The sequence below is a fragment of the Lepidochelys olivacea genome (genome assembly GCF_965140295.1).
Source record: "Lepidochelys olivacea isolate rLepOli2 genome assembly, chromosome: 5".
In the NCBI taxonomy this organism is placed as follows: domain Eukaryota; kingdom Metazoa; phylum Chordata; order Testudines; family Cheloniidae; genus Lepidochelys; species Lepidochelys olivacea.
Genome location: NC_140415.1, coordinates 100883089 through 100901069, shown reverse-complemented (window position 1 = coordinate 100901069; position 17981 = coordinate 100883089). Strand labels below are relative to the sequence as shown.

The 17981-nt window shown below is 41.9% G+C and overlaps 1 protein-coding gene across 7 annotated transcripts in view; it reads left to right on the top strand.

Moving 5' to 3' along the window:
- Positions 1–17981, top strand: part of PIP5K1B (phosphatidylinositol-4-phosphate 5-kinase type 1 beta) — a 167491-nt gene that overhangs the window by 81647 nt on the left and 67863 nt on the right. For all 7 annotated transcript variants that reach the window (XM_084628257.1, XM_084628253.1, XM_084628254.1 and 4 more), the window contains 3 exons: positions 6262–6379; positions 11330–11482; positions 13687–13986. In XM_084628257.1, coding sequence (XP_084484383.1) covers positions 6262–6379; positions 11330–11482; positions 13687–13986 — 571 coding nt within the window. The remainder of the gene's footprint in view (positions 1–6261; positions 6380–11329; positions 11483–13686; positions 13987–17981) is intronic.

Genomic DNA, 17981 nt, shown 5'->3' with positions numbered 1-17981 from the left:
GGGGCTAAGTGTGTTGCCTCCTTAACATTTCCAGTCCATGCTAAACCAAGGCGAGACTGCCAACAAACACATCTGGGTCTCCCACAAAGCAATACAGGGCTGGACCTCAAAAATATAATACTTTGTGATTAATTTTAGATTGATATGCATCACTTATACTGTAACTTATTCCCCTGGGTTTATAGGCAGACAGTTCTTCGCTTTAAAAAACAAAACAAAAAAAACTAAAAGATTCTGCAATGCCAGAACGTGCAGTTACCTGAATAGATACTAGAGAACATAGCTTTCATAGTAAATTTAGTCTTTTTAATATATTGAATAAAAATAGTACTTTGCACTTTATAGTCTTTCATCTAAGCTTTTTAAAGCACTATCCAAACAGTATGATTAAGCCTCACAATCCTTCCAAGACCAGAATTAAATGTCATCGTTCAGGTACAGAGATTTGAGTTGTCCAAGGTCACAGAAAAAGTCAAACTGGTAACAGAACCTAGTCATGTGCTCTAATCACCAGATATGTTCCCTGTCTTAAGATGGAAAGTTATTGAGGTTGTCTCCTTTCTTTATATTGCACATTCTCCCATATGTGCCCAAAGTTATAATTTTGCAGTTTTAGGTTTTTCCTTCAGTACAAATGAAAAGTACTGAATACAATAATGTAGCTGCTTTGTAATTTAACTAGCATACAGACAGTGTTTGCATTGATGTAAAGTGCGGGCTTCTTTACCTCTCCGATTTCTGGATGCTGCTAAGCCATTTCTACCAGGAGTGACACTTATGTTTGTATCTTCAAGAGATTTCTCAAGAACAGTGTGTTTTATTTTGCCTTTGGAATGTACCATATTGCATCAAATGGTCAGTTAAGACATTACAATTAACAGAGCAAAATATGCCTTCGCCAGCTACAAACAATCCTCCCCATACAAATTTCTTAATATTTTTGTAGGCTGGTTAAAGTATATTGTCCAGTCCACTTTGCATGTGGTACTTCCGCTCTGAAAATAGCCCAGCCAGAGCCTGAACTCCTAAAATGTCACCAGCAAACAGTGGGGATGGGGCAAAAATCCATGTTGATCAAAACTAATAGGTTTGGGGCTGAGAACCTCAAATTTCTAGGTTGGGAGGAGGGGACTAAAAAGCCTGTGGTTTTAGAGTTTGAAAACATCTTTCCTAGCCCACTGGTGTTTTTAGTGTTCCTCAGTCTAAACCACCTTTTCCCTCTTACTTTCTTTCCTCCCAGCATGCAGTTTTTTCAGCAGCTTATCTCTAGCTGCAAGAGCTTTGGAAGGGTTTCCTTTATCACAATACTACTGCTTTGAAGCCAGCTAATAGGATGTGCTTCTCAAGAAATGCAGTCCCTTGTCGCCCATAGATGCCTTGTATGCCATGGCAAAAAAACCCTCAAACTCTTGTCCAATTTTGTTCTCCTTCATTGCAGTTGAACTTGCCACCACTGTCCTTTGAGCAGTCCTTTGAGGCAGTGAAACTGAAAAAATCAGTGTAATGAATGAAAACAGTATGGCATGGTGAGCAGCCCTGCATACCCACAGTAACCAGGGAGAATTTTTAAAAATAGTGTTATCTCTTGCAGAGTGCTAGGGCTTGTCTACAGGGAAATTGACCAGTGCAGCTATAGCAGAGTAAGCTGTTCCACCATGGGTTTTTTCAGAATAGGGTTCCTGTGTGGACCTTATTCTGGATTAAAACTGGTTTAATTATGGAATAATTACTCCACTTTGTAATATTCTGAAATAAGTCACTTTTAGTCCAGAATAGATGTTCAGAGAGAGAGAGTGAGTTATTCTGGAATATCTGTGCTGGTCAATTTCCCTGTGCAGACAAGCCCTTCATGTGTGTCTGAAGTAGCTCATGCTCTTGGGTTTCATCTATCCTAGAAAAATGAGTAGGAATTTTCCAGCGTGGATAAAGCTGTATCAGTGCTGGTGTGAGCTCTGGTATAGAGAGGGCATAAGCTTTATTTGCCACCAGGCCATCAGACCCTGCAGATGCTGAAAAATGGCCACAAAGCCAGATTTTTCAAAGGTATTTAAAGATGCAGACAGGTGCCTAGTGAGGTTTTCAGAAGCACCTAGTCATCTAACTCCCATTGCATACATACCTTTACAAATCTGGCCCAAATTTTCTGGTGTAGATGCTCTCTTGGAGAGGGGTATGTGTTATATTTTTTAATTATTGGCTATTTCATAAAGTTGCATTGTTGGAACCTTTTAGTGGGCTAGAGTTTACTTCTCAGCCCTTCTCCAGGAGCTAAAAACCCCCAACTCCCATAGAAAAGCACCTGGAGACCCAGAATTCAGTCATTGAGGGTTTTCAGCAAAGATTGCTCAGGGTCAACCTCCTCACACTCAAATCCAAAAGAACAAAAGGAATGAACTTAATTCTGAAGTTTATAAAGTCTTACGATGAAGAAACATAATAACTACAATTTAATGTCTACAGCATAACATGGCTACTTTATAAACCACATCCAGTATCTTCACGCTTATACATAAACATAAATAAAGAGAAAAAAAACCCAAATTAAATCTAAACAGGTCTGTGCCTACAGAAATACAGTGAGAATAAACTCAGAGTTCCCAAAGGCTTTGGTTGAGTTTACCTAAGTCTTAGTCTTTGATCACCAAATCTATGCAGTCTGGTGAGTCAAAAGCTACATCTTCCTTCCACTTGCTTATAGAAATTTTCAGCTGGAATCCATACAGACCCTTCATCCTCCTCCTTCTCCTGCTGAAATCACTGATTAGCTAGTCAGTTAACCAACCACTTAGTTAAGTAAATTTTTTTAAAAACCCTGCTGCAGAATGCTTGAGTTAGGAAAAACAGCCTGCTTTCTGCTCCTGAGGCTCAACTTCTCCCAGCCCATACAGTGCACATGGCCTTTTCCAAAGAAACTTGCATTCAGGGAGTCTGAATCCAGTAACTATACCCAAAACTACCACACCAATTCCAGAAACTTCCGAGTGTGGAGAGCAATTTTTTTTTGAGGTTTTTTGATTGATTTTATTATCTAGCTATGCATTTTATGACCCTTTCTTGAGAGCAGTCCCTGTAAAGGCAGCTAGTGGTGATGGCTTTTCTTCATGAAATGTATTCAGCACAGGAGTCCCAGTTTTAGGATAAGTAGATCACAGTGAGTGTCTCCCAGGGACTTAACGCAAAGTAGATGCGTTTACAGAAAGTCTTTCCTCAGAGGCTGATGTATGCATTCAATGAATAGTAAAGACTCCAAACTGAGCAGTTCACACAGGATCTGCGCAGCAAAGCTCTGAGTTGGGGCAGGGGGCTACTCCACCCCTCCAGGCTGAGCCGGGCACCACCATCTTGCTAGGCAGATGCACGATGCATCAAGACCTATACTTGGCCAAATTTGGGAGTTCTTACTTAAAAACAGCAAAAGGCACATCCCCGATATCAGGACAATGCCCCTGCCATATGTCAAATCTCTGCTTAAAGAATGGAGGCACTGGAGCTTCCTTATGAAATTGTGATAAGAGTTGAACATGGGCAAAACAGTTTAGGTTTTCCCTAATCTTATAATTGGGAACCATTTTTGATTAAACTTTTCGCCCAAATCATGACAGTTTGGCAAAGTTATAGCCAATGGAAAATAGGACCATATAATTGGTGGTGTCAGGCAATCATAACTATAGGCAGTGCTACCAGTTCCACCTTAATCTCTTGTTTTCTCTTTGCCATGCCATTTTAGGAGCAACAAACAGATGAATGGAACTGATTTTGTGTCTAAGACAATTTGTGGTAATATCCTATAAAATCTGCAGAATAGTTCATCTGGAAAAAACAGCTTTTATTAGCACCTAGCAACCAGGGTAGAGAATGGCTAGCCAGTCAGTTTTCTCTGATGCAATACTTTTAGCCTGTAGTTTCATCGGTTCTTTTATCCCTTGATCTCCTGCTGGAGAGTTTAGGGGGTCAGTTTTGTGGAGGCTCAGAGAACTTTTTTTCCAGCTTGCAGAGTTGTGTTAAGTTCAGTTTTCTACTTTTGCCTGATAATAAAAGATAGATGTAGATGAGCTGGATGAACGTCTTCCATCACAATATGTTACTAATATAATTTCAGTGCATATATTCGGAATATATTTCAGATAGTCTGTTTCATTTCTGGTAGTAAAACAACTTCGAGTATAAGAAATCAAGATGTTCAAATATTTACATTGATTACTAGCCATTTATACTTTTTTTTAATAAGTTAGATATTTCTACTGTAAACAAATTTACGCAAAGGTAAATGAACTTTGGGTACATGATGTACGTCTGAAATGATCAAATTAGGGCATTATGTCCTAGACCAGGGGTGGCCAACCTGTGGCTCCGGAGCCACGTGTGGCTCTTTAGCAGTTAATATGTGGCTCCATGTATAGGCACCAACTCCGGGGCAGGAGCTACAGGCACCAACTTTCCAATGGACGGTGCGGGGCGGGGGGCGGTCACTGCTCAACCCCTGGCTCTGCCACAGGCCCTGCCCCCATTCCACCCCTTACCGCTCCATCTCTCCCCATAGCCTGCAGTGCCCTCACTCCTCCTCCTCCCACCCCAGAGCCTCCTGCATGCCATGAAACAGCTGATTGGGAGGGAGGAGGAGGTGCTGATCGGCGGGGCTGCCAGTGGGTGGGACGAGCTGGGAGAGGGGGGGTGAGGGGAGCTGATGGGGGCGCTGCTGACGTATTACTGTGGCTCCTTGGCAAGTACCTTGGTAAATTCTGGCTCCTTCTCAGGCTCAGGTTGGCCACCCCTGTCTTAGACCCTGTCTGCATTACAACTTTCATCTGCTATTTTATATCTGGTTACAAGTTACACAGTTCAGTTTGTGTTAACACAGCAGCTATCAGCCATAGCTGTCTGGGTACAGGTACACATCCTACTATGCTGCTGAAACACGTCTTGTATCAGTTTATCTGGGAAGCTATTCCACAGTCACTTAGCATGGGGTAGAATTCCCACAGGACATGCATCTAGAGCTGAATCACAGTATACATGGCAATGCACTCTGGGATGTCCTGCCCAAGAAAGGTGGGGTTTTCTTTTGTTTGTTTTCTGTGGCTGGAGGAAAGGTGGGGGCCTTGGAACAGCTAATCCAATAACATGGTCATGTTTAGGGTACTCTGTTCACACTGAAAAAAATTTTCTTTTAACCAGTTCAGCACACAGTCATGTGCCAGCCTGCTCCTGTGGTGGGGCAAAACACTTTTGGCTGAGCACAGTAATTAACAGAGGTTTTTTCACTGTGTATCCTGCAGACCCAAAACCAGGTGTAGAGCCAGTTGTGCAAGTTACTGGTTCCAAACTAAAAAGTTATAGGGGTTGAGGGACCATGTGGTAGTGCCATGACCTAGTTTGCAAGAGAGAGTAACACTGAAGGGACACGGAAGGCTGAGATGCTGGTATAAACCATACCTTAAACCATGGATGGTGACACTGATGATGATGGTTACTTCCCTTAGCGTGAGGAGAGGATATAAGACTGCTGTTTTCCTGGCACCACTTTTATATTGACATTTGAATCTACATTATTTCTCAAAAAGAAAAGGAGTACTTGTGGCACCTTAGAGACTAACCAATTTATTTGAGCATGAGCTTTCGTGAGCTACAGCTCACTTCATTGGATGCATACCGTGGAAACTGCGGCAGACATTATATACACACAGAGATCATGAAACAATACCTCCTCCCACCCCACTGTCCTGCTGGTAATAGCTTATCTAAAGTGATCATCAAGTTGGGCCATTTCCAGCACAAATCCAGGTTTTCTCACCCTCCACCCCCCCAACCAGCAGGAGAGTGAGTTTGTGTGTGGGGGGGTGGAGGGTGAGAAAACCTAGATTTGTGCTGGAAATGGCCCAACTTGATGATCACTTTAGATAAGCTATTACCAGCAGAACAGTGGGGTGGGAGGAGGTATTGTTTCATGATCTCTGTGTGTATATAATGTCTGCCGCAGTTTCTACGGTGTGCATCCGATGAAGTGAGCTGTAGCTCACGAAAGCTCATGCTCAAATAAATTGGTTAGTCTCTAAGGTGCCACAAGTACTCCTTTTCTTTTTGCGAATACAGACTAACACGGCTGGTACTCTGAAACCTACATTATTTCGAATTCCTTTGAGTGACTTTTGTCACAGGATGCCAGTGATCATGGTGGGAAGTATTAAAGGAAAACTAGCTGCAAAAAGAAAGTCTTGTCTTGTAATATTTTGCTGTTTTCTTAATTTTGTCTTTTTCATGTAGTGAAGGCAGCAATTTGACCCCGGCTCATCATTACCCCGACTTCAGATTTAAGACCTATGCTCCTCTAGCTTTCCGTTATTTCAGAGAACTTTTTGGTATCAAGCCTGATGATTACTTGGTAAGAATTTGTAATTGTTCCCTGAACTACCAAAACAAAATAGATAAATAAAAAATTGTGATGTGAACACAATTCTGTTTCTGTCGCGGAGGAGGAGGAGGATGGCTAACGATGCTCTAAAGAGGAGTAGAAGTTTTTATATTTTGTAACTGGTGTATAAATTTAGCTTTTGCCAAAACTTTTTTTAATTCTCCAGCTTTTAAGTGATTGCTATAAAACCTGCCATGTTAATTGATAGCTTAATACCTAGAGTATTGCTTCTAGTTCAGGTAATTATCTCTACACGAATATTATAATTAGATTTAAAACTCATGTGAATATTGCTAATTGAATTCTAATTGAGTGCTCTCATATGCTAACTGCCTTATTTATGTGCTTCACAAGAAAATAGTGTTTACATGCATATGTTCTAACCTTGACATGGAAAAAGAGATGACCTGAGAAGGACATTGATACCTTTGTAAAGACTACTTTCTGTTCTGTTCCTTTTGATTTGCAGTCTTAGGCCTGGTCTACACTAAAAAGTTAGGTCACCCAGCAGAGTAACTCAGAATTCTTCCGTTGACCTAGTTACTACCTCTCAGGGAGGAGGATACCTATAGTGACAGGAGCCCCCCCTCCCTTCAGCATAGGTAGGATCCACTTTGAAATAATACAGCAACTCACTGGAACTCGGCTGCTGTATCATTTCAAGTGTAGACAAGCCCTTAATAATCATACTTAGGGCCCTACCAAATTCATGGCCCATTATCATCAATTTCACGGTCATAAGATTTTTAAAATAGTAAATTTCATGATTTCAGCTATTTAAATCTGAAATTTTGCAGTGTTGTAACTGTAGGGATCCTGACCCAAAAAGGAGTTGTGGGGTGGTCGCAAGGTTATTGTAGGGGGTTGTGGTACTGCTACCCTTACTTCTGAGCTGCTGCTGACGGCAGTGCTGCCTTCAGAGCTGGGCAGCTGGAGAGCAGTGGCTGCTGGCTGGGAACCCAGCTCTGAAGGCAGAGCCTCTGCAGAAGTGAGGATGGCATGGTGTGGTATTGCCACCCTTACTTCTGCCCTGCTGTTGGTGTGGTGCTACCTTCAGAGCTGAGCGCCTAGCCAACAGCCACCACTCTCCAGCCACCCAACTCTGAAGGCAGCACAGAAGTAAGGGTAGCAATACCACAACCCCCCTAAAATAACCTTGTGACCCCCCGAAACTTCCTTTTGGGTCAGGACCCCCAATTTGAGAAACGCTGGTCTCCCCTTGTGAAATCTGTATAGTCTAAGGTAAAAGCACACAGAAGACCAGATTTCAGGGTCCGTGATGCTTTTTTCATGGCCGAGAATTTGGTAGGGTCCTACTCGGACTGTGTGTGTCATGCGCATGCTCAGATGTGAAAATATAGCAACCTTGCTGTAAGTTACACAAGTCTGACTTTCCCCCTTGTGGGGACCAACACTGTCAAAAAGAGGATGGTCCAAGATCTTCCTCCCCATACAAATCTGCTGCTGGCAAGGTTGAGGGGGTCTGTGTAGGGTGTCTTCCCCATTCATTAAGAGGGCAAGATCAGATCATTTTGCAAGTTGCCAGTTCACTTCAGAGCTGTGGGGTCCCTCCAATATGGAGGCCCAGCAGCTTTTTGCATTCCTTGTGCTTAAAGGTCCAATGTGGGGTTTAAAAAAACCTGAATTTTTTTACAAATATTTTTACTTGTGTTAACCACTGAGATTCTTTACAGTTGAAAGAATGTTAATAAGCTATTTGTCAATTATTTTAAGTGAAACACACACCAAAATTGGCTTAATGGAAGAATCAAAACATTTCTAGACCATCTCTATCCAGTTTATTTTCATATATTTCTCTCAGCTTGGACTGTTAAACTAGCCTACTTAGTTTTTAAAATACGAATATTGTCCTGCGGTGTTGGCAACCCAAACACAGGCGCATTATGCTAGTGCTTGGGTGCCTTATACTGATCCTAACTTCAAATTAAAGTCAAACTTTCCATTGGGTTATTTGTGTTAGTTACATGGAAATATTTGTTGGGCTGTAGGTTTCACAAAGGCCATGTTTATACAATACTTAAACTGATCGCCATATTTGGGATTGGGAAGGAATTTTCCAATGGGTCAGATTGGCAGATACCTTGGTGGGGTCTTTGCCTTCCTCTGCAGCATGGGTCACTTGCGGGTTTAAACTGGTTCAAAAGGTGAATTCTCTGTAACTTTCATTCTTTAAACCATGATTTGAGGTCTTCAGTAACTGAGCCAGAGGTTAGGGGTCTATTTCAGGAGTGGATGGGTGAGATTCTGTGATCTGCAATGTGTAGGAGGTCAGATTAGATCATGATGGTTCCTTCTGACCTTAAAGTCTAAGGGCAAATCTGTCTTGCCCTAATCTTTTTAAAAGATGGGTCTGGAGACACTATAGTCTTAGGCCTTGTCTACACTGTGGATTTCAGCCAGCAGTGGCTGGCCACCAGAGAAGCTACCCCAGTGCAGACAGGGAAAGCTGTCACAACCAATTTGTACCAGTGCAAGTGAACCCAGTTTCAAGCAGGAGTAAACTACACCAGTGGAATTTGTGGCTTATAGGTTTGTACCAGTTCCGCTTCCCCTCTGGTTAGCCACCAATACTTATAATGGGGGCAAATCTCCACTGTAGGCAGTACTTCATTTTTATAGCCTTTTGATTCATTCACCTCTCTGTAGATTCAATTAAAGAGTCTCTAGGGCCACATATTATAATGAGAGCGATCTCAAGTGGAGCCCTGAATTCCAGGGGAGATTGGATTGTAATCCTGAGATCAGAAACCACTGACTGATGCTAGGCTGGAACCAGTTTTTCCAGTTTTGATATGACTGAAATCCTTGACGAAAAATGGCAAAAATCTCATGAGAATATCTCTTGAGATTTTGCTGCTGTTATATACTCAGTCCTGAATTTGTTTAAAACTGATCCAGATTTGACTGTCTTCTCTCTATTTATAACAGTCACAGTGTTAGGCCAGAAGAAGTACCTGAACCATTTTCTTTATTTCTAGAAAATGCTACAGTGGTTTTAGCCCTGCTACTATTTTATTTGCTTTTAAAATCAGCTGACAATAAAACCAGTCTCCCCATTTACAACCTCTTACCTCAGCCCCTATCCACTATACTAGATGTGATTCAAAATTCTGTTGTCTTAAACCGTTTCTTTTCAGGCTGCAATACAGCAACTGAAAACAGTGGGATTGCTCTTTTATACTGGTTCCTGTTAGAGAGAGAGGGGGAAGGGAGAAATGGAATGAAAAGTATCTCAGCAACACTAAGTAGGTTTACACTGTTAATTTGCATTGGTGGGGCACAGCTGTTGTAGCTTTGCCGTCTTCCAAATGGTACAGTATGGAAGCACTGCAGGAAGCAGGATGAAGGGGAAAAAATAAATTTGAACAGCTTGTACAAATAAATGGTGACTGGAAAGTATACAAAACATGGGTATTCAGGATGTCAATGTGTTGATCACAAACTATTTATCTTTCTTTTTTAAGTCTTGAGCAAAAGGCTCAAGGTTTGGTTGAGCAAAACTTTGTGGGTTAGGCGGCTTCTTTTGCAAAAAAAAACAAAACAAAAAAAAAAACCTCAAGGATAAAATAAGATCCTTGTCTCATAACTTGTAATCCTGGATTTGTGATTTTCCTTATAGACCATCCCTATTTTATTGCAATAATGTAGTTTATTATATTTTACTATTCCAAATAATTGGCTTCAAAACCTCATAGCAATAATATTTTTCACTATTGAGGCTGCATATATTGGTAGGATGGGCTAGAAATGTGGATAATAACAGAATGTAAAGACACTCTTGATTCAAAGGTGTATAGTATAACATTACTAAAATAAAAGTGAAAATTTAATGCATTACGTTTTTAAAAATATGTACGACATGGTGAAACATTTGAACTCAGAGCAAGCATTCATTTTTTTAAACTATATTTTCCCCTAAGCATACTTGTTGTTGTTGTTGTTCCCTTCTCTTCCTCTCCCCACCTCTACCCCCTTGTTCTTGGACATCTCTGCTCTGCAGCATCATCTACTGATGTCTATAGGACCAAATCCTCGTCCCACTGAAATCAGTGACAGAACTCCTTTTGAATTCAATAGTACTTGGTTTTAGTTTATAAAAAATTATTTCTTATAATGAAGCCCGGCACTTTTCTTGATAGTCCTGGTGGAAAGGGCTACTGGTTTAAGGAACAGCCACTCTTGCAGTTGTAAAAAGACCAGAAAACATACTTCTATTTTAAGAATTATTCCCCTGGTACATAAATAGTTTAAAACACATTTGTTTTAAGTATAGTTTGTTTGTTTGCAGGGCACTCCCTTATTAATGTTACTGTGCTACAATTTCAATGTGTATGAAGTTATTGACCTTAACTATGCCTTTTTTAAATAGAAGAAAAGAGATTCTTAACAAAGATTTTTTATTAGCATATTAATCCTGCTCTTCCGTTTATTACAAATGAAAATCCCTTGATTACTGAGTTTGGAGAGGAGATGGATACTAAGAGGGTTGAGTGGGGGCATGAAATGTGAATTAACATGGATGCAGTAGAACATTTATAAATATATAGATTTTCTCTTTTTCCCGTATAGGACATCTGATTCCCATCAGTTAAAATATTCTATCTTCTACTTTTTATCTAATGTAAAGGCAAATTGCAGTATGTATTCTTGAGGCAGAAGGCTGCCTCCTCACCATAATGTGGGGGTTGTGGAACATGTCCATGCTCTTCCAATTCTCAACTGTTGGACGATCACCTATTTGGCCTAACTTATGCAGGGGCTGTGGCAGCTTGAGAATCGAGGAACTTTAACTATCTTCCTTACTTCCCCCTCCCCCTTTGTACCAGCCATTCTTTTAAAAGATTTTTATATTGAAAACCACCTGTATTGGCTGCAAACTCCATTTTTTCTTTGTTTCAGTATTCAATCTGCAGTGAACCTTTAATAGAATTATCCAATCCTGGTGCCAGCGGGTCTTTATTTTTTGTAACTAGTGATGATGAGTTCATCATCAAAACAGTTCAACACAAAGAGGCTGAGTTTCTTCAGAAGCTGTTACCAGGTTACTACATGGTGAGTAACTGCAGATCATTAATTTTTCTACTTCTATGTGTTTTCCATATCCTTCATGTTTCACATCTCCTTTTATTCTGAATAATTTCATTCATTGTCTTCCAGTATTTTTGTCAATTTTTATTTAATGTTTATCTTAATATTTTTATACATTTTACACTTTAAAAGACAACATCTTTGTGGGCATGCACTCACCAGCAAAAAGTAATTAACCTATGGGTCAAAGTCACTGTTACCTTAAATGCTAAAGGGACACTATCAAGATGGTTCCATTTTAATATAATTCTTATCTTTGTTCATAATAATTTAGTATTAAAATGGAGAGAACTTTTAAAAGTCTAATTTATTTTTCTCCATTTGTTTGTTTGCCCTTTTGCATTTCATTCAAGGAGGCCAAAGAAACTAGATTGGTCAATTTCCCTTCAGTTTCTAAACTGCTTTAATCTTGGGTTTTCCTATATTAGCACAACAACATTTTGTTGAAAAAAAATTCTATTCATATAACTCCTTTAAAATATTAATTTTTAACCACATATATTTTGGGGCTTCAACTAAGTTGACTGTCTCTTTAACATGGGCCGATTGTCAGCAAAGTGAATAAACTGACCATCAGAAACAAATAGGACTAAATATTGCAAGAGGCTGCATTCTTCCTGACAGCCACTGAGCTCCCATGAAGAGGCAAACCTCTCAACACCTCTCAGGTGATGGTCAGCATCTTGTAGGATTGTGCCTGTAGTGACCAGATGTGTCCCCATCATCCCAACCCCCTTTCAAAAAATAAAATCACATGTGGACACTTTCCACCTCATTTATTTGAAATTTACCGTGATTATCTGATGGTGGTGGTATTAAGCTAATATAAAGTAACTGTGAGTTTGAATGTTTATGTAAAGAGACTTCACTCATTCAAAGATTCAGAAAATACATCATAGCTGGTTGTCTTCATTGTTAATCTTTATAATCTGTTTGATTTATGTCTGAATTGGCCATCATACAAATACACATTATAAAGGCTTTTCTGCTTTGTTTTTGTGAACTAACCGTTCACAAAGTTAACATTATACACACAAGCATTTACCAAAATAAAAAGGTTTAATTCATGCGATTCCTGTATCGAGGCTCTTTAAGTAGGAACTTTCTTTCTTTAGTTGTAATGGGGAACTTTTAACCATAACAGACCTAAAATAGAAATAATTTCTTTTTCATCTGTTTTTCATGTTGATAGTGATTCAAGATAGGAGTGTCTAAAATATGGTTCTTGCCTTCCCATCTCTTATCCTCTCCTGCTAGATGCTTGGCCTGCTGTTGAATTTGGGATACGATATAGTTTCCATTTTGACAGACTGTGATGTCGTAAAAGGATCATTACCTTTTTGCATTCTGAAGTAGACAACAATCTGGGCTATAATAAACATAGCCAAAATTGGCAGTAACTCTGGTTTTGCAAAACCTCACTAGGTCGGGCTTTTGTTTCACAAAACCTAAACCAGAGGTGACTTGAATGAAATGGGATCCAAACCCCTTAAAAAAAATCTTTGGGTGAGAGGGTTGTTCTGTTAAGTCTTCAGTCCATCTCTAGACTCAAGCAAGAGCCCTCTCATGAGGGCACATTAAGGCCAAATGCAGCAAAAATGCTGAGTTTCTGCTATGCTATTGACCTAATTTAAATAGACCCCATGCAAGAGGACAAAGAAACCCTATAGTGTGCAATGATGAAAGACTGTGGGTTCTCTTCAAGGCAGTGCAGAAGAGGAAATGTGGTCATGTCAGGAGCTTAAAATGTACAGAATGAACCACGTGGCCAAAAGTGACATAAAATGGAATCAGCAGGCCATGTCTCTTCCCTCTACACCCCTGCTCTCGCTGCCTCAGTGCCCAGGCATAGGGAGACATGGCCTGGCTTTTGGGATGTCATGGGCATTTCTTTGATTTTTTGGCCCTGAGGCTTCTGTCACCCAGATCCCTCAATTTCATTTAAACAGTCTCTTCTCCTGGGTTGTGCTAGCTTTTTCAAGTTTGGGCCCAGTGGGATGGAGAGAATGACTGACTGGTCAAAGAAATTGTTTAGAATATAAAGTAACACACACCCCTTTTTCAATGTTAATATGCTTAAGTGTGAAAACCCCTCTAAAATGTGAATGTTTAAAAAAATCTATTCAAACTTTGTGGTGTGGTTGTTTTTTGTTTTTGTATTTTTTTAGAATTTGAACCAGAATCCAAGGACTCTCTTACCAAAATTTTATGGACTATACTGTGTTCAGTCAGGGGGCATTAACATCAGAATCGTCGTGATGAACAATGTTTTGCCTCGGGCAATGAAAATGCATTTCACATATGACTTGAAAGGCTCTACCTATAAACGGAGAGCATCAAGAAAAGAAAGGGAGAAATCCAACCCCACATTTAAAGACTTGGATTTCTTGCAAGAGATGCATGAAGGACTGTATTTTGACTCAGAAACATACAGCGCACTGATGAAAACACTACAGAGGGATTGTCGAGTAAGTAAAAGTTGTTCATATTTAAAGTGACATTCAGATTTGTTTAATCCAGATTTACACCAGAGAATACTGAGAACAGAATCTGGCTCTGTGAATCGTTCAAACTAGTGAAGCTTTCTGATGCAATTTAATTATAGACCGATTCCAACTGCAGTTATTTTTTTAAATGGCATAAGTGTTTTATCTCCAGCTGCTGAGATTTGACATGGGTTGCTATGTAACAGTAAACTGCTTTCTGTGATGAATACCTATTAGAAGACCATAATAAAAAAGGATTAGCACTCAGAGGTTTTGTACTTCGGGATTTTTTTAATTGTTCTCTGAGGTATAGCGAGTATAATTGTTGTACTGTTCTCAAATGTTCAAAAGTATGTGCAGGCCTGTCGGTGCTGTATGTTGCTTTGTTAAATGAATCCGTGCATTAGCTAACAGAAGTTGACAAAGTGAATGAAACCCCAGTGGCAGCAGATTCTGGTTTAGTTCTAGAGCATAATCCCATAAGGATTATATGACAGAGTGTCTATTTGAGCAAGGACTGGACTCGATGAGCCAGGAGGTCTCTTCTGGTCCAAGGCTGGAAGGGTTGGGAGTAGAACATATTGCAAGAGGAGGGTGAGACTGTCTGTACTTGCTCTTAGAAACCCCTCTGTCCAACTGGGAGGATGGCATTAGTGACAGTGGATGGATCCCCTGCCATAAGGGACGTTGCTGTGAAAGGGAGAGTGAGCACAAAGGAGGAAATAGGAGAGATTCCCTGGGCTCTAAGAGGTCCACTGAAGAAGAAAACTGGATTCTGTAGGAGTCCTAACAGCTCAATGAGAAAACAGCAGCATGGATGGGATGAGCTCATAGCCTAGAAAGGGCATCCCTCACAGCACTTTGTTGTTTGCTGCCACCTGTCAAGTCAAGTCTTGTTGTTGAACATGAATGCTACCTTTTGTTTAATAAATGAGTGTCCGAAATGGCTTGTGCTTTGTAAGTAAAACAGGGTGATCTAACAGTCAGCTGCATGCTCACTGTCAGACGCTTTTCTAACAAAGGGCACTGTTTCTTTAGCGTTCTGCAGTGAGCATGTCCTGAGTTTCTGCCATTAGCGATAATGCAGAGTGCACCAGTGTGTCCCATCTGGAAATCCAGGCGCTCTTTTCCGCCCCCCAATTGTCAGAAAGGTTAATTACACAATCACAGCTTTGAGAAGAAGAATCTGGTGTACAGAAAATGGTAAACAGATTGTTTGTTTGTTTGTTTAAAAGAGACAGAAATAGACTGAATATTAGATTAAAACAAGAATCAGTAATTTGATTGTTATATGTGAAAGGGTTTCTTGTTGGAACTATATTTCAAATCATGATGTATTCTCAGCATGTATTCTATGTTGCGGGCAGGGCTAAACATCAGTTTTCTCAGTGTCGCCTAAATTTAACTGTAAAAAATAGCCCTGAGGCTTTTAAAGGCAGAGTTAGGTTTTATTGTTGTCACAAAGGGCAGAGAAGCAGGTCTTTGACTACTAAGCGCTTGTCTACACCACCACTTAAGTCGATGTAAGTTACGTTGCTCAGGGGTGTAAAAAAACCGTGCCCTGAGCTAAGTTCCCTTTAAGCTGCTCAACCATGCAGCAGCCTATTAAGCGCCATGCAGCGTCCTCTCCCCCAGCCCTGGCCCCAACCTAGCCTAGCCATGGACCTGCCGCAGCTGGAGGATGCACTCCTCCATGGCCCCAGCCCCGCCCCAGCACGGACAGCCCTGCCACGGCGGGGGGAGACGCGCCCCTCTCCTGCCCCCAACCCAGCTCTGGCACAGACCTGCTGTGGCTGGGGGAGTCTTCCCTCCTGTGGCCCCAACCCAGCCCGGGAGCTGCTTCTCCCCTCCCCCCCCCCAGCCCAGGTGCTGCTGCGTGGGGAGAGAGCTGGGTGGAGTTCTCGTTCTCTCTCTCTCCCTCTCCCTCACAGCCCCAGGGCAGCCTGTACCCCAAACCCCTCATCCCCGGCCCCACCCCAGAGCCCGCACCCCTAGCTGGAGCCCTCACCTTCCCGTACCCAAGCCCTGAGCCCCATCTCATACTCCAAATCCCTCGGCCCCACCCCCACCACATGAATTTAATGTGCACCAGTATGGAGGTGATATGTCAAACATCACCTCCATAATGGTGTGCACAAAAAAATTCATTCACTCATGGGTGGGAAAAATTAGAGGGAACACTAGCCCTGAGCAACATAACTTGCATCAACTTAGCGCAGTGTAGACACTGCTTTGTCTGTGGGAGACACTCTCCCACCAACATAGCTTCCACCTCTCACTGAGGTGGAGTAATTATGTCGGCGGGAGAGCACTCTCCCATCAACATAATGCGCCTTCACCAGACGCGCTACATCGAGGCCGCTACATCAATACAGTGGTGCCAATTTTAGCACAGTAGTGAAGATAAGCCCTAAGATTATAGATTTTATATTTGTATGTACATCTTCTTATGAGTCTACAATGTCTGTGTTGATTTTTACCCCTTTACCCCAAACCAAAAATAACATTTATTCATACACATGGAGGTTGGCAAAAAGGACTGAAATGCAGATTGTGATGCTGTCTTACACCAGTTCAGTGGCTCTCAAACTTTTGAAAGATGAGCCTGTCCTTCAGAAAAATGAAACCAACTGCTACCACTTCAGTCCTGCCCATGTGGTGTTAGGGCACGGGCGGGCAAACTTTTTGGCCTGAGGGCCCAATCAGGTTTCCAAAATTTTATGGAGGGCTGATTAGGTGAGGCTGTGTTTCCCCAAACAGCCAGGTATGGCCTGGCCCCTGCCTCCTATCCGACCTCCCCTGCTTCTCGCCCCCTGACTGCTCCCCTGGGACTCCTGCCCCATCCAACCCCCCCTGTCCTCTGACGGCCCCCCTGGGACTCCTACCCCATCCACTGCCTTTCTGTTATCATTCACCCAACATACCAGTTAGAGCAAGAGTGGGCAAACTTTTTGGCCCAAGGGCCGCATCGGGTTTTGGAAACTGTATGGAGGGCCAGTTAGGGGAGGGGGTGTGTGGCCATCCCCACCCTGCTTCTAGTCCCCTGACGGCCCTCCCCGGGACTCCTGCCCCATCTACCATCCCCTGCCCTGACTGCCCTCCGCAGCCCCATCCAACCCCCCCTGTTCCCTGCCCTCTGACAGCCCTGACCCCTGGCTGCCCAGAGCATTATGCCAGCAGCGTGGGGGAGGGGGAAGAGCAGGGGAGGAGCTGGGGGCTAGCCTCCCAGACCAGGAGCTCAGGGGCCGGGTAGGAGGGTCCTGTGGGCCAGATGTGGCCTGCGGGCCGTAGTTTGCCCAACTCTGTGTTAGAGGCCTACCCAGTATGAACAATCACTTAAACTTTCAGAATGATACTTCGTCTCCCTTTCTGCATGGTTTGATTAACAGTGAAGTAGTTAACATTGTTTGCATTTTCATGTATTTTCATTGACATCTCGGTTAGAACTCATTGTGGAGTTGGGGAAACTCTCACTTCAGAATGATTGCTTGTTTCAGGCTCGCTGCAAATTCAAGAAGACATTCATGTGTCAGTTGCACGTGACTCACATTTTAAAGGTTTACTTTCGCAATCGTAGGAGGTAGAGTAAAACCAAATCTGAGACTCTGGTAGGCAAATTTGTAAAACCAAATCTGAGACTCTGGTAGACAACTGAGAGGTGAGTCTGCTCCCACTTTCACCATCTCACCCCAGCTAGGGTTGTTTTTTGTTTGTTTTGCGATGCTCCCCCCTCAGGTAGACGCACCCCTTGCTTCAGAAAACACTGCTCTTGTTTATTGCGATTGCTTATTACAATACCTGTTTTCCATTAAATAATGTGTACAGCATATTATATACAAAGTTGAGGGAATATAGGGTTACAGTAGCAAATGATGCAACATCAGACTTTAAGCTTCGTCAAGATGTATTAAAATTAAGTTGTATCTGGAGCCAAAGTCTTGCTTGATGTATGCCACTGGCGGCGGGGAGGGAGAGGA